At 44.0% G+C, this 24,364-nt stretch overlaps 1 protein-coding gene across 3 annotated transcripts in view; it reads right to left on the reverse strand.

Annotated features, from left to right (window-relative positions):
- NEURL1 (neuralized E3 ubiquitin protein ligase 1) overlaps window positions 1-24,364 on the reverse strand; it is a 151,136-nt gene that overhangs the window by 74,634 nt on the left and 52,138 nt on the right. Inside the window, exon 1 of one of the 3 annotated variants that reach the window (XM_051616605.1) lies at window positions 9,835-9,874. The exons of 1 other annotated variant lie outside the window; for it this stretch is intronic. In XM_051616605.1, the coding sequence (XP_051472565.1) occupies window positions 9,835-9,841 (7 nt within the window). In that variant the 5' untranslated portion in view covers window positions 9,842-9,874. Of the gene's footprint in view, window positions 1-9,279; window positions 9,349-9,834; window positions 9,875-24,364 lie in introns of those variants that run through there. One more of the 3 variants, XM_051616604.1, reaches the window with a different exon arrangement.

Below are 24,364 nucleotides of genomic sequence, written 5' to 3' on the forward strand. Positions count from 1 at the left end.
TTCCCTGCATTTTATCCTTTCTACCATGGAAACAGATAGCCTGAATATTTTATCCTTTTTATGATAACTGCCATTGCACATCTGCCTACAAAAGATACAGGGAGCTGTAATCACTGCATCTCCATTTCAGGAATTAATTTCTAACACGGTACAAAATTTTCCACTGCATCCCTAAGCCTGACTGCTAGAAGCCATGCACAGAATAGCATAGGTGAAGGAGAGTAAAATCATGTTACAGTCAGTAACCATCTAAAATCCAAGCAATGAGATACAGAGACAACTTCCCTTGCGCAAGCAATAGAGCCTTGGGATGGAGAGAAAGGAGACATCTTGTCTTTGTCACAGCCATGCCACTAGATTAAGATCTCTTCAGTCAATTTTGCAAAGCCACTGATGGACAAAGAGATTAAGAGTACTTCTACCATGCTGCAGCACCAGCTCCATATGAGACTGGACCAGCACCCATCAGGATTCCTGAACTTGCATTCCCTATAAATACAGAGCTTCACTCAGAATCAGAAAACAAGAAGGCAGAACGAGAGATGGGTTCTTTCCCTTTGAAGATGAAAAATCAGAGGGTGACATTGAACTACTTTGGGATAACCAGGAAATAAATTGAGCAATTTTCCTTTTGCAAGTTGCATGAAATTCACAGCATCAATAATGCCTTTGTAAAAGGAATTAGATCCTTAAGGCTCTATTTTATATTTAATAATCTGATTCTATTTGGTGTGCAAAGACAGAAGTAATTTTGATCTTGGATGCTTCAGCATATTGTAGGGACCCACATATTTCCTTCTTCCAGAGAGACTTTTTTCTTTTAACTTTTTCCTAAATCTCAGTCTCTTTGCAAGCTGCTATTTTTTCATCTTTGAAAAAATACTAATTATTAACATTTTTCCGTCTCCAGTCAGTCTCCCAACAGCCCTAGAGAAAAGTAAAGTTTTATTTAAAGTACTTTTAGTTGAGTCAGTGAATATTAGAGATCAGAGCTGGAGTTGAAGCTTCCAAAAATCTCCCCCCAAAAGCCCTTTCCCCTCTCTCTCCTCCTCCCAAAACCCAAAGCCAATGAAACATTTCTTCCTGTCTTTCTTCTAACCAAAAGCCCAATCTGTGCAGCAGAAACTGAAATCCAGGATTTACTTCATTCCAAAACCATATCCCCAACACCCTTGCCACCACGTTGCCATTTGGCCAGTTTTCCAACGTTTAGCTTCTCCAAACAAGAAAAAGGAAAATCGTGGAGACATTTTCCTTCAGCAAAAGATGTTTACCGGAAATCTTCTTTACTTGAAAGCAGCAACCAACCCACACGCCCCATCGCGTCTGCGCCAGGGCTGCCAGCAACGCCCGCTGAACTGCGGCGCTTTCACTGCTGGCGTTTTAAACCGCAGTTTGCCAAGTGGTGTTAATTATTTGGAAGGTCTCTGCTCCTAGAAACATAAACATTTCTTTTGATACTGATCACATTTTTCTTTTCCATGTGGTGCTTCCAGAAGAGACTGAAATTAAAACGTCTTTTACGTGTGCCATGGTGTGGTTTATGGCTCAGCTCCCCGCCTGGGTTTGCAGGCAGTGGGCAGCATCGCAGGTGGAAACCTCATCTCAGGCTGGAGAGCCCTCCCAGGCTCAAACCCATCCACCCTCATTGAAGCTATGCAGCTTCCCCGTGGCTGATAACACACGTTTGGGACTTGCAGTACCCTGAGGATCACTTGAACTTTATAAAGCAAGCAAAGGTCTCGGTTGCTAGGAAGCACCGCAGGGAACAGCAGAAGAATAGGCTCTTGCAGGAGTCTGAGTCAAAGAAACAACCTTCAGACCTGCCAAGATGCAACTTGAACACAGGCACATTTCCTTCACACCACCTCCTGGTTCAATGGGCACTGCTTTTGTGGTTGCAGCCTGGATGCCTGAGCTTTGCTTAAGCCAGGCCACAAGTCTCACTGTTCTTGAAAAACACATTTTCAGTCCTGCCCTGGTACCTCACAGAAAGTCCTCCTTTAACTGACAAGTCTATCGGCCAAAAATTTCCACTGTGGTATCCACACAGTGCCACGTGGCTGCAGAGAAAGGTCTGTCACAGGGAAAATATGGCAGTGTCAGCCAGAGAAATTTTCATGACAGCACAGCAAGCCACCCAAAGGCTTTAGCTGCAGAAAGACTCAAACAGCAAAGCCACCTGCAAGTCAGTTCCGGGCACTTTCTTATTAGGGCTCAGTGTGCTTGGATCCATAAGGATTTCTCTCCAAAGATGGGAACAGTCCCTGCTATCCAGACCCTTTACAGAGAGGCCACCGCACATCTATCCTCCCTGGATCACGTGTTGGGTCCTTTTCTGTACTCCAGAATTCATCAACAAAGCCTCCTGTGAATAACTTCTTGAGCCCTTGGGGTTAAACCAGCCTGTCTGGCCAGGTCACCCACAAGGACCAACCTCACACAGCCCCTGTGCAGAACTGCTCTATTTGGGTACAACGTGACGGGGCAAATTCAGACCATGAGTCCTTAGCATTACTCAGCCTCACATGCTTCCCCTCTTTATGAGGGTGCATTTACTGTAAAGGCAGAAAAAGATGTAAGCTGAGCCACAAAAAGGAGCTGGTTTTCATTGCAACGGGCCTTACTTTATTGCAAAGGCTTCCCTTTAAAAAGTGATTTTAACTCAAAGGAGAGAACTCCAGACTTCTGCTGACACTGGCTGTTGGGGGAGAGGCAACCAGAAGCACACTGTTTACCTTCTGCATCATGCTCATGAATGTATATTGCTTTTATAAAATCCCCATTTTTACTCTTTTCCCTTTTTCGCTAAAATAGAAGTGCTATCAATATTTCTAATAGAAATAATATGTTCATGCATCCGATCAATTATCATGGCTCTCTCTGAACCCACTTACTCCCTTTGCTGTGCTGTCAGACCCATAGTAATACTCAGATAAACCAAAGGACTCCCCTTCCTAGCTCCATCAACTGCAGTTAGCCTGAATGTTATTTTCAATGCCAATGAATTACAGCATCCCTTCAAAAGACAATCAAGGACAGAGTCAAGGAACAGAAATATTGGTGAGAATAACTCCTCAAGAGCTATAGAAAAAGCAACTCTGACTTATTTTGGACAAGCTTCACTCAGATAAATATGTTTTCAAATAAAACCACTGTGATTTAGAGGGGGACAGACAGGGAGAAAAACGAGCAGACAATGACGCTAACGGGGATCAACCCTAGGGCAAAGTCCAGTGACGTGCAGGGCTGCAGCATATGCTCTGACCGTGGGCACTAGTACTGCAAGGCTTGTGGCTGGCAGTCACACTCTTATTTAGCCCCCAGGAGACAGGATATCTCCTGACCTCCAGTTTGGTACTCTGCTGTCCTGTCAGTAACCCCTGCCAATTCCTGAGGGCAATCAATCGGGATCAATTATTTGTTTTGCTTTCACTTTCCATGAAACTCCCTTTGCTTTAGGATTACTCCTTTTTTTTAGATTGATCTCAATGCAACCCTCTGCATATATGGATATCATTAATGCAAAATTCCTTAATAAAAACAAAGCAGGCCCATCCATTTTAAGATTATATGTCTAGAGACCACCTCTTCTGCATTCCTGCTACATGTCAGCAATTGTATTTGGTTTTAAAGTTTATTTTATTCCATTAACAATACAAATCTTCTGGCTACAGGAGTACTTGTTTTGATTAAGCATGCTAATGATTCCCTAGGACATGCCAGGGGATCCTAAAAAACCTTCCTGAGGAGACACCTGCTACCTCTAAATTGACTGAATGACAGCTAAACATTTCACCCGTAATTCTTAAGAAAACAAGAATTAAGTAAGGAAGAGGTGAAGAAGGATCAGAGGTAAAAACACTTCCACATTGAGGAGGGAGAGACTCGGTCAAAGAAGAGACAACAAAATCTGACAAACAACATTCAGTCCCTGTGTCTCACCAGAACACATCACCAAGTCGACACAAAAAAACCTAATAGGAAAATGTCATGAAAGCAAAGGACAAAATGAGAACGGGCATGCTCTTTGCTCTCACCACTTGTAGCAAGACCCTACAGTCAAATACTGCCACAACTAGTGAAAAGCTCATTTGCCTTTCACAATAAATAGAACAGTTTTCAAGTATAAAACCTTTATACACAGAGGTCAATACGCTTTACTATCAGCCACCTTTGGACATTGGCAGGTGACCCACATGTCAGAGGCATGAACCAAAATAATCTCTGGGAGCCCCACTTTTAGTAAATGCCAGCACTGCTTTGGCACCCTGCCCGGGGTCTTCTGCACCAGTTAATCCAACCCTGAGCAGGATTAATTTTTCGTACACACACATATTCATTAGTTCTCAGGGTTATATACCAACCCTGCTGAAAGCAAAGCGAGCTTACAAAAAGACTCTTCTCAGCCCCCTATTTTTTTTCAGTGAGGCTGATCTCTGCACCAGTCATTCCATCAAATGAGAAGTTATCCCAAAAACTAGACAATAACTTAGATATTATAAGAATACAATGTCATACTAATTTGCAAAACAATCTCACTGACATGAGATAAATGTTGTCAGGTCTTCATTTTTTTCACTACTGTTGCTTCTTACTTCATCTGGGATATTTGCATTTTAATTAGGTGTAAGATGTTGGAAATTATTACATTTGAAGGTGTGTGCAGCTGTGTGCACTGGAGTACAATTCTGTTCAGTGATATTAACTGCAAGGGCGAAATGTGCTACTTGGAACAGTTACTGCAGCATAAGCAATGAATATACAGTGAGAAACAAAGCTTGTGGCTGATTTCAGCACTTGCATATAGATATACCATTCACTACAAGGAATTAAAACAAAGCTAAAAATAGAGCTCTATTGTGTAAAGTAAGAATAAATGAAGGTGCATACAGTAGCTATTTTACACTAGGGAAATGGCCTCCACCCTCTGCTGTTCCCCAGAGCCCTACAGCAGCAGCTCAGCAGTTCTTGCCAGGACTGAGGGCTTCCACATTGCACCCAAACATCCTGTTCCTCCTGTCAATACATGTGAGCAAGACCCAGAAATTGTTCTCTGGGAAAACAAAACACAGAGGAAGGACAATGCCAGCGCTTCACACCTCTTTTGCGCAGGAAGAAATGACCAGCCAGGTGCAGGAAGGTCTGTGGCAAATACAATCCTGATGAAATGGGAAATTAATACAGACAGCCACCCAAAGCGTAACTCCTGCTTCCTTCTCCCTTTTTGTGGCACAACCACGTAACTGTGGCTGCATTGCTCACCAGGCCTATGTCTATGTGATAAGGGGAAAACCTGGCCGTGCATATTTACATGGGCCTCCATATACACCACACAAAGACATATGAGCCATTATTAATATTAATGTTATAGTCACAACTTACAGAGCATGATCTGCAAGCAGCTTAAAAACTCAGCCGTTCAAACTGCAAATCACATCTGTCAATCAGTACTGCTTCCCAGGCTAAAAAGCCAATGCAATCTCACTAGGGACTTCTTTGCAATTACATCGATGTCATACAATTACAGTTTGGAAAATGTGGCACAAGATAGCGTTGTGCTGCTCCCTGTAAAAATTATTCCACCACAGAACACTGGTGAATGCCTCTGACATGTGAGTAATTAAAGCAAAAATAAAATGAATCCCTGCAATGAGGGACTTACTGGTAATTATAACTTGCAGGAGGGAAGGTTGTCTAGCAAATATGCAGGTATGCAGACACACATATCCCCTGCAAATGAATTAATCCACTGTGTACACTCTATCTGGCAAAAAGCCCTCTAAAGAGATGTGAATATGTTAATCACTAACCTCTGCACATCTACATACACTGAATCCCTCTCCCAGCACTGTGCAGCAGCTTCCCTGGCTAAACCATCACTTTCTGTTAGTTTGGTTCTGAGTGCGAGAGAAATTGAAAATGCTCAGGTGTCTTTTCTTCTCAGACAGAAACTCCTGGATTTGGTTCCCTAAAATTAAGAATAGGCTCTTCCACAAATAGCATCTCACTCATTGCCCTAAGGAGGAATTAAAAACTACTGCAGCAGGTGACAGTTGAATCAAATGCATGACAAGAGCACATGTATCATGGCATATACATGTTTCAAGCATGTTTAGCTAGCAACTAGTTTTATATAAATATTTAGCAAACTCTGCCTGTTATAGGAATACCATAATACACAGTCATTCTTGAAGAAACTAGCCTCAGATGAACCACAAACAACTAAATTAATACTTCCTGTTTAAAATATTTTTTAACTAAACACCACATGTATAGATATTACTTTTAAAATAGCAAGTTTAGATCCTGTACATTCAGGTTGTGTTACCTTCAAACTTCCTATATTGACTTGTCTTGTGTTTGCACAGAATGCTCTGGAAAGCATCCCAGGGACTTGGATGGTGGTGGGAAAGGGAACACGGAAGAGGAGCAGAGGCAATCACAGTGACAAGTGCAGGGACATAGATAGAGACTGCATGAGGGTGCCTGGGCAATGCATGTCATTTCACAGAGAAGAGTGACAAGCTCCCATGTCGCAACACATCAAGCCATCAGACATCTCCTTTCAAAAGTAAAGGTGCTGGCTTTCACAGAACAAGCCCACCGAGGCTTGTTTGTTAGCAAGGAAACAAGTCAGAGGTGGGTTTCTCCTGGGAAGCTCTGGCAACTAATGCTTCAGTGCCCTCAGTTCAAACATTATTTTTTCCTTATTTTTATCAGGTGGAAAGCTTTCCTTCAGGTGACTCAGGGCCCATTCAGCACTAACCAACACCATCATTAGGAAAGACTAGCATGGTTCTCCTGCACTGCCACCATATCAACTGGAAAGCAGCATTTTCACACGGGTTCAGGGGCATCCAGCATTACCACCAACCACGCATCCCCAAGCACCACACCTGGCCCACCCATGGCTTTCACCATGCAAAAGGATGCTGAAACTCCTCTGTCCCACAGGAATGCTGCATAGCCTTAGTTCGCTGCTTGAAAGCAGATTTGTGGGTGAAAGAGAGTAAAACAATGCAAGATGTTCCTCATCATGACAGCCTGTATATGGCTGCACTTAACTACCACAAATCTCTATCCTTATGCGAGGGCACCCAGAGCTTTTAAAGACTGCTACCCTGATCTTACACTTTTTTGAAAGGGTGCCTCCCTCGTGATCCACTTCAGAAGCTTTTATCTCAATTTACTTTTCCAACTCTGCCAAGGTCAGGGAGGGCCCTGGAGGAGGCAGGGACTCAGCACATTGCCCTGGGCACACTTCTCAGGAAAACTGGCTGCCTCCCCAGGGCCAGCCCAGCAGAGCCATAAGTAGCCAGCCCATGCAGTATCTCCCCATCTGAGCTAATTTTCAGCATGGTTAAATTACTTCGGTGTTTGTGAAAAGCCTAGTCCATCCTTGAAACACAGAGAGGTCACATGAATTTATGCTTTACCTGTGCTTTCTGAAAACAAAGGTTATCAGCACCTAGGGCTTTCAATACAACTTCTTTCAGTATCATTAATTACATTCATTTTCAATTCTCGTTCAGAGAAATGGATAAGGTTCCAGTTCTCTTTCCCCAGCTATTCTGAGACACATCTGAAACAGAAATATTCAACAGAAAGATGGAACTGGAAGAATGGTATCCACAGACAAACCACAAGTGCAGATGCAGCCTATTTCTGTTAAATGTGCTTTGTTGCATGACTTTTTATATATATATATATATATATATAATGCATGTCCCTTTATATTTTTAAGCATTGCTGTGCTACACACAGCAGTGCATCACCTCTGAATAAAGCACAGCCTGTAGCCCCTCTGAATGAACAGGGAAATTTGAGTTAATTACGCACATCTCCTCATTAAGTTTCCCTCTCCTCACAAAATAAAAATGTGAAGAGACCCATGCTTGCTGGAGAAGAATCGCTGAAAGGCAGAAGATGCAGGATTAGCGTGCAGCTCGCTGCGGGCTGCAGGCAGGAGAAAGCCCCAGCAGGAATGCCAAGTCCCTGCCACACACAGGAAACATATAGAGAGCTATTATTCTTTCCCAGCCAGTTGTGGGTTTATGTTGTTTTTTGGTTTTGTTTGGTTTTTGGTTGTTTGATTGGGTTGTGGTTTTTTTCAAATTCATTCAAATAATGCTTCAGAGAGGAAAAGGCACTTACAATCAGAAGGCAATAGCCAGAGTTCTTTCTTTTAAGTGACCTGACAATACTCTTATTCTGTTACCTAGCATGTATATCATGAGATTAGAGAAGAAACCGGGTCAGACCACAGATAAAACTCCATAACACAAACAAATAAAAGTATCTATTCAGACATTCTTGATAAATACCTTTAGGGAGAAGGTAATCTACTTACTATGACCATTTGTTCCTTAACCTAACGTACTTTGTGGAAAATACGAGAAGAATCATGACTGTAACATGAATATTCACAGCCTGAGTGTATATACCCCGTGCACCTCTGTCCACAAAAAGGATGCAAGATACTCCAAGCCCATGCGATGCTTTACCTTCATCTTTCTTACCCATACTTACTATTGTAACAAGGAAGTCTCACCGAAAATACGCGCATACCACACTGAGCACACAGCACAGTTACTACGTCCAAAGTTAAACAGAACATTTCAGAGCCATAGGCAAGCAACGTTTATGCCCCGAGATTCGTGCAGACGGGGACACGGCTAATATCGCACGTTGTCTATAGATTAAAACTCTGGCCTGTGCGGGATATTCCACTGCCTTTCCAGCCGCCTCTCTCCCCCGCTTTACATTACCCAGCACAGGCAGGCAGCGGGCTGCGCTGAGCGGCTTCAGCGTCCTCTGAAACCTCCCCATTCAAACCAAGGTTCATCCCAAACCGCATCCATTTAAAATTAAATAAACCAGAATTTACATTAAGAAGAAACTGCTGGCGGAAAGGAAGAACTAGGAGACAGTTTCGAGAGCTTGCTAAGCTGCCTCCTAGGAACACCGCTGAGCTGATGTTGCCCCGGTGGGAGCTGTCAGGCAGCACGTACACACACACACACAGTTACTTTCTTTCCCCCCCTGACACCTCTCTGCACGCCGGCAGTGCTAAACGGGCAGGTATTTGCCCTTCACCCCGGCAACACAGCGAGGCGAGCACAGCCCCAGCCTGCGCTCCCTCCCCGGCCAGCTCCTCTCCGGGAGCGGGATGCTCCGGGAGCAGCAGCCGGGCTGAGCCCGCTCCCCCCGCCTCACCTTTCCCATCCGCTCCCTGCTCCCCCCGGCAGCGGCGGGGGCGGCGGGCTCGGTCCTTACCGTAGAGCAGGCTCCTGGTCACCTGCCCCCCCATGTCGGTGCAGCCCGACGGGGCTCGCCCGGCCCCGCTCGGCGCCCGCAGCCCCCGGCCCAGGCGGGAGCCGGCGGCCCCGCAGCCTCCACCCACCCCCGCGCCGAGCTGTCATCTTTATTTACATAAGAAGGAGGAGACTCCGCGGCTTCCTGACTTAGCCGCCGGCGTTCCACCGAGGCAGCGTGTGTCCCCCCTACCCCTCGCCCCCCGCACACACGGCCCCGCTGTGCGGATGGCAGCGGGTGAAGGATCCAGGCGCGATGCTGCCGGCCCCGGGTGCTGCGGGACGAGGCTGCGGGCCGGGCGAAACCCCCCGCGGTACCGGTACCCGGCAACGCTAAGGACAAAGGAGGCACTGCCAACTCCACTGAAGGAAAGAAATAATAATAATTAAAAAAATAACTCATTTAGGAAATCAAACTACTTTGACCATTTGAAACTTCTACTACCCAGCGGTTTGGTATCTTAGCCAAAGCCCTGGAACAAATTAAAATGGGGGGGAAGTAAAAAAAAAATATTACCAGACATCACTGCACCAGAGTCTTCAAATGGCCTCTGCTGGTTAATTATTAATTACTTAATAGCAAAGAAGTGCTTGAAATGCAGACTGGTTTGCCACGGACTGTAATAATAAAAACATGAAGCCCCGTAAACTCTCTTGTGCGAGGCTTACATGCTCAGCCCCGATACAACGCTTCCTGCCCTCCAGCTCATCACCTCTGCTGATGGGTAATGGCCAGCGTTACAAAAAGCAGGGGGATGCTGCGGGTGGTGCAGGGAGGTGCACAGGGCACCGCAGCCAGGGTTGGTCCCTCGGTTGCTCTCCGCGGGTCGTGCAAGACTTTGCTCATTCCCTCCTCTCCATCTCCAGCATCGCACATGCCCGTGCCCACATGCACATCTCCCTGCGTGTCTCCTATCCACTGCTCTAAGGGTAAATTAACACAGCAGGCACCGAGCTGCCACAGCCGGCTGATTTAAAACTAGTTCATGCATCTTTATGCTACGCTGCAGTTGCTCTTCACTCTGCAAAAGAGTGGGAGTCAAACTTAGGCAGCCTCGAGAGCAGCTCTGCCTCCCAACTCTTACCATCGTGCTGGGCAACTTCTGCCATCCCACTGCCTCGACTCTGCCACCGGAAAAATGGAAAATAAGGTTTTTCTCTTGCCCGTGTTGTAAGGATTATTGCTTAGGATGGCTGTGTGCTGAGGTATCAGCACTTCTGGGGAAAAAAAAAAAAAGCAGTGCAAGAAAAAAAAAAAGAAAGCTCAAGCCAAAAAGCGCAGTCAGGGTGTTTGCACTAATGCTGCATGCGTGAGGAAGCTGTGCCCAGCACTTCCAACCTGCAAGAGGAGCCTCTCCAAAGCCCCTCAGCAGCAGCCAGGCACCACTGCCAGCTCACCCTCTGGCTCCTGCCCGCCCCGCCGAGCAACTCGCACCCAGACCCTAGAGCCCAGCAGCAACTCTTCCCTAGCTGAGCTCCTCCCTGCCCAAAGTCACACTCTGCAGAGTTTACAGCAGCTTTTTGGCAGAAGACCTCCTTTTTTTTTTTTTTCTCCTTCTATTTTTTTTTCTTCCCCTCCAGACCACGCTGCATTTACAGCAGCAGCGGTGTGGGGTGAGGACGCATCCCCAGAAGCACTGCAGCATGGCCTTCACGCTCTGGCGGGTGCAGGACAACTCTTGGGTCTCACCAACCCACCATAGCACCCCATTCCTGTCCCACGCTGCTGGGGACCTGTGGCTGCCACAAGGACATGTCTGGGTTTGTCTCCTGACGGGCAGCCCACCCGCTCGGGCTGACAGCAAAGGGCTCAGGTGCTCATGCTATCAACTGCCACCTTCTGCTCAGAGGAATGAAGATTGGCTTGGACGTTCAACCCCAAATTTTCTCCCTCAGTTTCTCATCTCAGCTCTGCCTTCCATCCTTACCTTAATCTTGCTTCAGCTCTGTGAATAATTGACTTCTTGGTTCACTGCCTCAACCAAGAGATTGCTAGAAAAAAGAAATCATTTCATGTTGGCCCAGACTCGAATGCTTTGTGCGTCTCGCTGAACAAAATGTTTCTTTAACTCAAAATGAAGCATTTTATTTTCAGAGTTATTTTTACCTCTTTTTTTTTTTTTTTTTCAAGTTATGGTCATTGAATCCAGCTCTGAAATTATGTCTGAAAAAAACCCACACCACTATTAAGCCCTTTGTTTTGAATATACCAAAGGAAAATTCTGAATTGTTATCTTTTGAGATTATTTTAATTTTTTGCAACTTATTGGCTTTGTTTGTTTGTCTGAGGAGGAGGGTGGGGAGGGCAGACTGCCAGAATGAGTCATCCCGTTTGGCAGAAAATTATGAACAATTCAATTGATTTTAAAATTGCTTCTTTTTTTTTTTTTTTCTTTTTTTTTTTTAATACAAAGGTCCAGCAGCCCCCTCTCCTAAACTTCACCCAGCACTGTAGAGCATCTCCTGGGGGACAAAGCCCCACAGAGCCATCCATGGTAGTTACATGGCCTGTTCACCCTGTTCTGTGATAATTCATTGAGGACTATTTGCCAGATGGCAGATCTTCCCTTCACAGTCATGTCATGCTGGAACTTATTCCTGGTTTGTTATCACCTCCAAGCCCATTTCAGACCTTGCCCTTTTCCAAATTCCTCTTCAGTCTTTCATGTTTCTGATTTTTCTCTAAACAGAGAAAACCTGTCTGCAACCTTGCTCCTATTCCACAGTTCTGTATACAGATACCCTTGAAGTCCCCATGGGGTATTTCTTTGCCCTTCCCAATATGGGCACAGCCTCCCGTTTTGGCATGAAGTGTAAAAATCAATAATACCACCAGTTGTGCTCCCTTCTAAATCACTGACAGAGGTTTTTAGGGCTGGACCCAACAGAAACTCAGATCTTAAATCTATTCCCATTTGTGAAGAGTGTCCAGCAAGCTCCAGCCAAGCAGCAGCACTGCTGTCCAAGCCAGGAGGAATCTGCTGCAGGAGTATTTTGAGGCAACATCCAGTCTTGCTAAATATACTTATTGACCACAGGAGTAGAATGCTGAGGCTGCAGAGGACTTCTGTACACGGATTCCTGGTCAACAGGCTCTGTATCAGGCTAAAACCTTGGAACTTTCCAAGTGGCTTTGAACAGACAACAGGGCACCTCTCCCACCCTTCTTGGGTTTTAACCAGGTTTTAGCCCCAGCCCTGGGCACTGTACAGTGGGTTTGGGTATGAAGTCAAAGGGTCATGAGCATTGATTCTCTGGTGTGCTGGTCAGAAGGCTAGCAGCCAGCAAGGAGGATGGCAGAGACCCACCATGGTCTGCAAGAAGGCATCCCAACATTTGATGGTCACATAGCCCATTCCACCCCAACTGAGCAGCAGACATACTTGCAGGGAACCATGCTGAGGAAAATCAGTTCTGCAGAGACCTGTCTTGCACAGAAGATGACACAGAAAAAGGTGCAAAGACACAGGGAAGAAGAAGAAGACAGAAAATCCATCTCATGGAGATCAAGGATAAGATTACAAGTATGCACAAGCAAGAACAGGAAAATTAAATTCCAGTTCATGCAAGCCTCATGCAGCTAAAAGTCTTTTGGGACTGGATTTGGCTCTATGGAGAACCGTAGTTTACTCTTCATAAGCAAGACAAAAGAAGTAATAGAACCTCTTGATGGTGCTGCAGGTAGAGACATCCCATTAAGAAATGGTGCAAAAATTTTCCTTGAATATCAGTATGGAGGAAGGAGGAAACTGAGGAAATCAATCTGACATTTGCCAGGGACAGGGAATCTTCTCTTAATGATTTTTATGTTTAAAAAGGTGCCATCAATTTCTCTATTACCACTTGCACTGGACTTTATGGTAACACACAGATTGACTAGAAATCGTCCTTTTCCAAACGATACAGTAGCTCTTTGCAAACAGCTGGAGATCATCCAGGGAGATGGGAAAATTTAGGGGAACACATTCTTAGGTCTTTTCTCAGTGCAAGACTCTGACTTCCATGAAGCAGGGAAACTTCACCTGAACAGAAAACAGATTTCCTTCAGGAATGTCTGCCACTGCTACTCCAGAGGAAAAACACTGTTCTCAACAGGAAAGCATCCAAGAGAAAATGTCTCACAAGCATGTGCTAGAGCACAAGAAACAGGGATCAGAGCAAGGAAATCTTACTTTCTATGCATCATTTTAACATTCATTTACTTGCATTAATGGAGGGGGCTTAGACCAAAGAGTTATCTCCACTTTTAATCCTTTTTCTGTAATGCAAAGCTACAGATACTGCCCTAGCCAAAGCTATGCTTAATAGTTGCCATTTATGCAGCCACTTGAGAATATAATGAGTTATCTCATTATTAAGCATTATTATAAAGCTGTAGCTCTAGATGAAAGCCAAATCTCAACATGTAAGTCAAGGAAAATCAAAATTCTGGCTGAAATTCTTAAAAATTAAAATCACCACTCATACCTACAAACTACTGCACCGCAACAGCTAACCCAGGCAGTACAATTTTCTGCAGGCACAGCAGGATGGGGAATTTAAGGACAGGGAAAATCTTTAGGCTGAATATCCACCTCACATTTGCACTCAACATAAATAAGACATCAGTTGCACTTGGTTTGGTGACAGGAGCCTCAGGAGCACAGCGGTAAAGGCTGCCTCTTGGTAAGGCAATGAAGACATCAGCGAGGTGTTGTAATGGATGTCCAGGATGCAGATTGATTTGGTGAAGGAGACACAGCAGCAATATGAGAGCCCAAGGTCTCTTGTTGCTGCTTGGGGGCTGCAACTCCTGTTCATGCAAAGCCAAAGCTGCCTCAGACATCCCAGGCTTAACTTTGACCTTGCCAGCACTTGGTGTTTTATCATAACCTCCCTGTGGGACCATCTGCAGGAGTGGAAGAGGGGAACAGCAGTGCTGGAGAGGAGCAGAAGGCTGAGCAATGAGAAGGATTTCCAAGGCAAAGAACTGAACTGACCTCAGACCACATCACACAACATTTTTCCATCTGCATGCAAAAGCCCTCACAAGCCCCTACTGGATACTGGGCATGTACCCCCCTCCATGCATATTTTGAGGGTAAGATACTGAGAAAATCCTGTGGAACACTACAAGGTAGCATAGACTGCAAATGGAAGATTTCAGCATAAGATGTGCAATAATGCATAACATTGGGCTAACTAACCAGTGTTTCTGAAAAGTAACTTTTAGGTGATACAGAAAACCTGAGACTGCTTTGGGGTAATAACCTCTGGAATCTGTCAAAAGCCCATTCCCAAGGGAAAGTCTCATCCTGTGCATGACACTGACTGCACCTTCAAGTCTTCGCCTTTTGTTATATCCTAAATTAATAGCTTATTCTCTCACTGCCATTTCAGAGTAACTCTTCAAGCACAACACATTTCAAAAGAATCTTAGGCCTACTCAAATGTAATGGAAAATGAAGGTAAAAGCATCTCACTAGAAGACACATTGCCATTTAAAAAAAAACAACAAAGGAATGCTGATTTGTAACACCCACCTAACAAATATGATTTTTGCTTTCAGAACAAGCATAAGTACCAGAAAGAAAACTAAAGCTTCTATCTTCAAACAAAGATTTTCTTTAGTCTCATGTGAATATCTTTATTTTTACTCTGACTGGAGGCACAGCACAAGGACAGCGTGGCAGGACGGAGAAATCTGTTATTTCAAGCCCTGCTGTATGGCTCTTAAATGTTTGGAAGCCTCAAACAGTATCATCCCATTTAATAAAGCACTACGACAGCCTTTAGCAACAAAAGCATAGTATTTTTTCCACACAGAACTATAGCGAATACTAGTAGAACACATATACTTTTACATAATATAAAGTAACTCGTTCACACTTTATCATAGGCAACATCCAATCTCTTCACTGAAAAATGAAATTACCAGCTGAAACCATCAACATTTTTATGGAGCTTTCCTTTTAACATGTGACTGTTGAGCAACCACCACTTTTGTTTTCACAATATTCCTGTAGAAATAAGTGATGCCTCTCTGCCTGAGCCAGAGAAGCGTATTTAGAGTTTTTGCAAAAAGTTAAAAGAGTATTTTACAAGCAACAGGTTAATTCACTCTAACAATCTTCATTCAGTGCCCTCTGGAAAGACCACAAGCAGGAGCTCTGTGAAACCAAAGAGGTAAATAAGGTAATCACAGAGCACTGGCACCAGGGTACAAATGAAGGTTAGACAGACAATTTCCACTCCAGCATCGCACGAGCTTTTAAAAGCTTGACTTTGTAATCTTAATAATGTTCCCGTGGCATAGGGGTGCATTTTCTAAAGATTTTTCTCAGCAAATACAGTGACAGGAAAGAATAATCTCTGTGTTTCCCATTCCACCCTTTCTGAGAAAAGCCTTTCACTCATACGCACTGATGTTTGTAACCAAGCAAAGGCACTGTATGTTTGTGAAGTAAATATTAGCCCAGCAGAGAAACACCTTTTTATTACCCTGTTGAAAGTCCTTCAGAAAGGGCAGTGAAGGGCACTGTCGTCCAAAAGAAACTTTCTAAGCTAGTGAGATGGGCAAGCAGGACCATGTCACATGTCCACAAGACATCCACATCCCCTGCCACATGTGCCCACACCAAGTTTCAGCCTGGGCTTGGAAAGGCTCCCGAAGTCACAGAAGAAAGCCCCCAGTCCTCTCACAGGTCTGGTTCCCTGTGCACCCATTCTCACCCCAAAGCTTCCCTGCCTCCTGCTGCAGGCCCATGCTATAGGAAATGGGATTTATTTACAAAACTTGTCCTTACAGGGCTAATTTTGCAAGCTCTTATGCTAGACTTCAAGGAACCCAAAGGAGCTGAAGGTCAAATACTCCAAGGGCAAAATGCACTGCAAGGATGAATTTTCCAGCCAAGGCAAGATGAATCTGGCAGGTATAAATACAAAACAAATCACGTAATGCCTCTTAACATGTGTTGCACTTTCCCATTCCCTCTGTTCATCTGTTGCTCACCTCTTCTCTGGTCTCCTGCTCTCCCTCAGCAGATACTGCTGTCCTGTACATACTCAACCTTGATTTTTCATGGCTTTTTTAAGTTTTATTTGAAATTTACCCTTCCTCCTTTGTTGTATCTTTTAACTCCTTTCTTCTGTTACTCAAATTAACAGACATACTGCATGTAACTCAGTCTCACAAAAGTATCACGAAAGATCACAAGCCAGACGGAGTAAACTGGGGGCCGCTGCTATTGAAATGAGAAATTGGTTCTTCAGCTCAGGAAAACAAGATTTAATCAGGACAAAATCAGAGCTTTAACTCATAAAATGCCACTTGTTTTGGACCTACTTTATCAAAGCACAAAGCAGATGAACATAAAATGCAAACTCTACCAAGTAGAGCAATGGTCATGTTCCCCTCCAGCCACCCCTCCGTCCAGCATCCCCATTTCTAGTAGGGGGAATGAGAGTTCAGTAGGACACAAACTTCATAAAATTACCAAATGCACAAGAATGTCTGTATCCTTAGGATCTAAACAATGCTAATATATTCATCACTACAGCAGACTGAGTGTCTCTGACCTACCACAGCTTCTTTTGATCTGCTGCAAACTTTCACAAACCAGATCAGCGCTGCCTCTGCCTTTGCGTTCTCCTCCTCCCATACACCATGCCTCCCATCCAAAGGTCTTTTTCACTTCTCTTTCCTCCCTTCCCCATTCTTTGTCTCAGCATCCTCTTCTGGGCCGCCCACACACTTGGAGAGCAGAGAGCAGACCAATCTGGCAGGCTTAAATAACAACAAAAAAAGGAAAGAAAAATAAAAAAGTTGTTTTCTGGCCTAGAAGAGTTTTCTGTATTTTTATCTGGAGAGAGTCATCAAATCTCTTTTCCTTTCACCAGGAACCAAAGGGAATGGCGATGGCTCCCAAGGTCTCACATTCTCACAAATCAGCCCCAATAAAACCAAGGGGGACAGGCTGCATTTCTCCTGACACACAGGCACCTTTGAACAGGAACAAAGCTTATTTTTAACTGTACCTCCTTCCAGCACCAAGCACCAGTTAAAACTATCCATTTTTTACAAGATGGGGTCCAACTAGCCAGTTTTCTCATTCACTTTTCTTAAAAAGGGCTGAGGACACTCTCTGCTGCTGGAGGCTGGTTCCCCAGAGCCAGGCAGTTATCGGCACTTGAGGGACTGCTGGGCTGGCTGAGCACTCGCCCACACAAGCAGCACCAGGGGAGGTTTGGAAGGATGCAGACCTCCATGCACAGCACATACCCCCATGGCGCCAACACGGCACTGGCAGCGTCTACCCATCAATGTCCCAATCCTGCAATCTCATCAGCACATGCAAAAAATCCACTCTGGCATAGAGCATCTAATGACATTAATGGCACACAGCACAGTGATACAGTCCAGGCATGTGGAAATAATCACAGGCCCAGAACCCAGGGTGACTGATTTTTTTCCCATTCAACATATGTTTTACTTAGATGTCTGTTTCTTCCCAGCCTTCTTTCTCTTGCTCTCTCAAACTATTATTTGTTTTTGGTGGAACACAGGAAAATGCCTTTAATACAGGAGCATTATTGGTTAAATCACACCTATATGAGCAACAAAAAAAAAGTTAACTTAGGTATAAACAACAGATTTTATTAAATTCACATATTTCCTAATAATAGCCCAAATCTGATCCCAGCACAACTGTTCTCTGAGCAGATCAAATACACGTTAACTGTGTGCATGAGGGTCTAAAAATAATGTTTGCAATTCCTACACAGAATTAGAACCAAAGAAGCTAAGTTTCAGTAAAGTATAAACATTTTTTATTAGGACCAAAGTGTATGTTCCACACAATGACTCAAAACCTCTGATCTATTCTGTGCAATTATTTGCTTTCTTAAGGTGACCTGTGAGCCACATCCCAGTCTAGTAAAAATCAGCAATGACATCATTTACAACACCAGCCCAAACAGTGTGTCTCTCCCTCTCTATCAGGTCATCTTAACTCAATTGTTCTTATGTCCTGGAGATGTTTTATCTCCACAAAAGCATTTTTACCCGCACAGCTACATGTCAACTACAATCAATGACTTCTGTCACTTTAGCTTTTCATAGCCACACAGACAAAATGCCCATCCTCAACAGCTTTGTCAGCAGAGTTGTAGCAACAGAGACTTCACAATGCAGACATAGTCTTTGACCAGGCTTACACCAAGTATCCTGCTAGACTGCTCTGGTGAGTGAAATTTTTCACGGGTTTCTTTAGGAGCAGATCAGATCAGCCATCATACTCTTTGCCACATTTCTGATTTGTCAAGGCAGAATTAGACATGTTCACGCTTCTTCTTGCTTTGTAACTTCAGGAGCCAATATCAAAGCTTTGGTGGCAGCAGTGTGCCCTTGCCCACAGGAGACCATTGCTCTTCCCAGGGAAATCCCCAACTTACTCTCACCCAGCCTTCACCTCCAAGGAGAAACATATAGCTGACACTAAGCACTCCCCACCTTCAACCAGTTCTTCATCAAATTGCACCGTGACTTGCTTCTAATTCACATACAGTGTACTCAGACCACTGACATTCCTATGACCCCATCCAAGGTCTGACTGTGGTCTCACTCCCACTTTAAAGACTATTTTCCTTGCATCTGCAGAGTGTGTTTGGAGGACAGAAGAAAGTTGTTAATTAATATAGAGTATCTCAGAAGCATAAATCCTTTCCCATCCGTCTAGGTTCAGATACAAACGTTAGACATGTGCATGAAAAGATTAATATCTCTGCATGTTCAGTGTTAGCAGGACAGGTCTGTACATTACATGGACAAGATGTTATTTCAGAAGATGGTTCTTTTAACAGTTACAAGTCTATTTGAGATCCATGCCTTAGGAGCTTATGATCTTCCCAGACCAGTTTTTGCTTCAAGACAAACCCCAGTAGCACCTGTTGAGGCAGAGGCTTATTTAACAGGACACGTACAAGATGTGGGCAACCCATACTACAGTGACTTCAGCAACTCACCTACAGATCAGCAGCTCTTGGTGAGAAGGCCATGGGGCCATCTGTCCCTGGATGCTCAGAGACCACAGAGTTTCCTTGCTGGTCATTACTTTTGAGTATTGTTCAGACAAACCTAAAGATCTTGTACCTAAGTACAACCTAAAGTAGCTTGTCCTTCTTTCACCACAATCTATTGCTGTAATGTATATTGCTGATACCATTCAGCTGTCTGCTGCTTTGCAAGTCTGTGAAACAGAATCTAACAGTCTGACCTCAAACTTCAGGCAACACAGTAAAGCATCTTTATTCAACACCTTATTTCACCTTCCAGCAAACAGAAGCAGTGTCTCTGTCACACAGCTGGGATAGACACTTATCTGGGTAAGACCACAGTTTGAGCCAATACTTGTCAAGATTTAGACGAGTTGAGGAAGGAGACATGGAAGATGCTGAAATTTGAGAGGGCAGAGGTGTGTAAAGACACACAAAAATGTTTAAAGGAGATGGGCACAATAAAGAGGAAAGATATTTTTGCTGGCTCATGAAAATGAGCCGTATGTAGGGCTTAATCTGCCACCACTGAAATCAATAAGAATTTTGCCGGTGAAGCAAAACAAAAGCAGAAATGGAAACAACATCTGACATTTGCTTATGCTACACTCATAAAAATTGCTGTCGTTAGTAGCTTATGAGTTGGATAAAGAATATACGACAGGCAGTGGATTATTTTTAAACTTCCATTTTCACAGTATGAGGGTGTCATGATCAGGAGAGTTTTGAAGCTTGTAAAGGATGCTTATGCTGAGTCATATGTAGAAAGAGATTTTCCATTTGAATAGTCATACTAAATCTACAAAGACAACAAACAAAACATGTGAGAGGAAAAAAGATAAAAATACAACATGGAGATTAAGATGTGTACTCCAGAATATAAAAGAATTCGGATAAAATTTGTTGTGAATAATTTATTCTTGAAGTAGCCCTCATAAACTTAATTTCTTGGAATGTAAAAGGCAAAATATTTTTGTAAATTATTAATGTCTGGGAACTGATCATATAAGCCTCAGAGGCCAACTCTGTATCTAGTATAAATGAAAGCATCTGGGCTTGTATCTTTAAGACCATAATGAGATGGCTGCTGAGTGGTCACTATGGAAAGCCTGATATTCTGAAATTAATAACTCTCTGGGCACAGAACACAATGAAATAAAGAAGGCAGAACAGAAAAACAGGACTTGGACTATCACATCAAAACCCAGGGATACTCAGCAGATCATTCATGCAGGCAGCAGACCCACACTGGGAGACAGCAGAGGAATAGCGTGAGGAGCTGGAGAGCAACCTATGCAGCAGTAAGGGGAATAAGAAATAAAATAAGAAATAAAGGGGGTGGGAGGCATGACATGTTTCAGAAAGCTCTTAGCTCCCTTCCAGTTAGCAAACAGGAAGACCATATTTTATAGAGTTCAGCAAGAAGGGAACCAACCTTTTTCCCAGCCAGACGTGGAAATATTAAGTCCCTGAAAGCACAGCAGATGCTTGCAAATGTGGCTCTCCATGTCCCACTCCCACCATTTCAAAAAGCAAAGATTTTGCTCAATGCATTTTAAGCACATGGATTCCTACTGAGCAAAGATTTGTGCACGGTTATTTTAGAACAACCTGAGTGTGAGCGAGTCTGTGCCTTGTGTGGGTTTTTCCAGCCTTTCGCAGCTCGTGGCTGGCAGCAGTGGTCGTCTATCTGGCACATGCACAGAAGAAGCTGCAGGACACAGAAAGTGCCAGATGCATCACTGCAAGGGCTGCAGTTTTGCAGATGCATTGGAAACACCTAAGGACTGCAGAAGGAATGCACCTGTACAAATCCTCACCTCTCACCATCAGTTATTTTAGCAACTCTCAGAAACAGAGCTGAGAAGACACTCAGCAATGGCCTAGTCATTAAATATACCTATTTTGTTAACATTCATAGTTTGATTTAGAAGTACTTCAAAACTGAGAACTGCAAGGCTGTACATTTGTTGTCAGCCTTAAAAAAATATCTTCTCTACCTTTGATGATATTTCATTTACCAGGGAGTTTAGCTGAAGCTAGAGGCTGGATGGGCACCACTTGCAATTTAGTATGGAGGCTGACTCAAGCACTGTCCTGCAGCAGTAACCTCCTGGCTACACTGCTGAGGTGTGAGGAAATCATCCTGTGCCCAGCACAAACTCGGCATATCACCATCTATAATGAACATCAATAAAGGAAGCTCCAGTCTTGGCCAGGAGCATGGAATCTGGGCTGTGGCTCCTCTCCTGGGCATCCATGGAAGGGAGGCAGCTGTCAAGCAGCCTCTGCTGACAGCAGGGACAACCAGCCAGGAGAAGGGAGACAGGCTTCCAAACAAAGAAAATATTTTCCAAGATTCCTACAGTAAACACAGGTATTGTCAGATAAGGTTAGACAGGAAAGATGTGTCACCTTTCCCCCAAAAGTCACTTGTTCAGATGCTGCCAGTAAAATGCCTTTGGAGAGCCCTTATCCACATGACAGTTACACCATCAGGGCTCCATCACAGTGAAATCCCTACAGAGTCACTAGGATAGAACGGATTGTAAAAATGTAATTACATAATTATACTGCTAATTTGTCCACAACTGAACAATTAAAATTCCTATTTGACAGGAACTGACCCGTAGTGCTGCTCACACACTGTCCTTGCAGGTGCCCCTTAATTGGCCAAGGTCTTCAGACTGCAGGTTCTTCAACCAGATTGCCTCCTGCTAACCACAAGCAATTAATCTTTGGGTAGGTAGCAGAGCATAATCAAGCCAACTAGATCCACGTCTAGCCATTCAGGGCAGCCAAATCTCGTGTTAGGTTTCATCCTGGGAACTGTGTTTGCTAGACATTTCCACAATTTACAGCCCTCAAGATGCAACAGGCTCTGATATCATCATTTTCTAAATACTATCTGCACAGCAGATGTGTTGTGAGCGTGCACTAACCCCCAAGCCTCTGCCATCTGTTTTTTACCTAATAGGTCAGGTGTTCAGGTTTTTTATTCAAAAGAAGTTGATGTGGGAGGTTCTCCAGTTATTCTCTACACTCTTGCAAAACCTTGTTAGAAATTCTTTAAATAAATTTGGAGCAGTAAGTGGAATGATTCCCCTTTAGTCACATACAAAAAAGTACAGAGTAGGGCTGTACGAGGGTGAACTGGCAGCACGTACAATGCAGCCTGACACCACCTGGCTTTCTTCCTCCTTTTTAAATAAGCAAAGAGTAATATGAAGAGGCACCACAGAGACAGTGAGCTCTGACAGCAGGCAAGGTGTGTGGAGGAGGAACAGTAATGCTGGATGAATGCTGACATCTAAACATGGCCAGCAAATGCCAGGGACGTCACAAGGGTCAGACCCTAAGTCCTCTGAGGACTCCAGACTGCCATCCCTGACCAGCAGTGGGTCAGATCCCAGATGAGGTGAGAAAGGGAACAAGCACCAGATCCACAGAACCAGCATCACAGTGCCTAAGAGCTGCTCACTCCCTCTGCCTCTCTTCCCACAAGGGACGCAAGCCAAGAAGCAAACAGCATTTTAAAGGACAATCGCTGTGACGGACCCACTGGGGCACTTGGCAAGTTCCTGATTTCCAACCCCAGAGAAACAGCAATCACTGCAAATCTTAGGCCACTTAAGTTCAGCATCTTTTCTGATTCCTGGTTGCATACAGGAAGCTTCCCTGTTGGAGTAAGTTTTTTTGCTATTTCTTCACATTTTAATAATATTTGTAGAGTTAAATTAAAAAAAAAAATAAAAATGTTTTAAACCTTCATTAAAGTTAAAAGATGCAAAAATCAAACAGCATTAACACGTCTCCCCACTGCCCAAGCCTTACAACATAGCCACAACATCACAGTTCTCCCTCAATCAGAACTTAGTAAATACTTTTGCGATGCCCTGAAACACTAATGGTAAATCTAAATCTGCCATATGTGGAAATAAGTTGTATTCACCACTGATAGAAGCACTGACAAGCAAAACTGTGCTAATAGAAACATTTGGAGAAAGTATATTACTCATCCCAAAACAACTACAACCACCCAACCAGTAAGTAGAGGGACTACCACCCTGGACTTCTCTGCCCACGCTCTCAGGAAAGCAGCAATTTCAAGGGTGATTTTTTCTCGCCTGTGATGCGAAAATTGAACTGGATCAAAAGCAAAACCTCTTTTTCAGAGGTCAGCCACACAGCAACTTTAGTCAGCACATGCTGTCTTCAGCATCCAGAGGACTCTGGAGGATGACTGACTCTCAACAGCAATGAAATCTCAAAAAACCTACAGCTGTAACCCTTGGTAAGAGTTACAGGGTTTACTTCATGTCCAGTCCACAGAAGCTAATGTGTCCACAGCACCCTCTCCAACTGCAGCTCACTCGTTTCACTGTCTTTACATCATCAGCTGTTGGCAAAATACAACTCACGCACTTTATTGCTTTGAGGTTTCAGAACAAAATGTCTCTTATCTGCCTGCTTTGGTGGTTTCCAGAGTCAAACCACAGCTGTGGATGGATCTCACAGGTCATTCATTGCTCCTCTCTCCATGTGGAGCAGAGTCCCCTCACATGTCCACATTCCTTCCATCGCCAAACAAGCCTTTGCTCAGCCCTCTGTTGCTCTGAAGGTGGGATGGAGATCCACAAAGTCGTCCCTACCACTGCTCTATTCAAATGGGAGCCAAATAAATGCTGTGGAGAGAAAGGCTTTGTGCTCCAAACATGAGGATGGGTAGCAGTGGGGCAGCAACCCCCCCACAGCACTTGTCGGCTCCTTACACATTCCCTCATCATCTCAGTCAATTGCCTTTCCCCATTTGTGGAGCAGAGCACTGGTTGCTAAGTCATATTACAAAAAAAAAAAAAAAAAAAAAAGAGAGAGCGAAGGAAACCAAACACATCTCAAAATTGTTGTATCATCCAGGGTGGGTGTGAGTTGTGTTGCTCAATGCCAGTCTACTCTGTGCTTGTAAACAGCAGCCTGCCAACAGCTCAATAAATAAGTAATAGCAAAACAGATCC

The sequence above is a fragment of the Apus apus genome, chromosome 4 (genome assembly GCF_020740795.1).
Source record: "Apus apus isolate bApuApu2 chromosome 4, bApuApu2.pri.cur, whole genome shotgun sequence".
NCBI classification, from domain to species: domain Eukaryota; kingdom Metazoa; phylum Chordata; class Aves; order Apodiformes; family Apodidae; genus Apus; species Apus apus.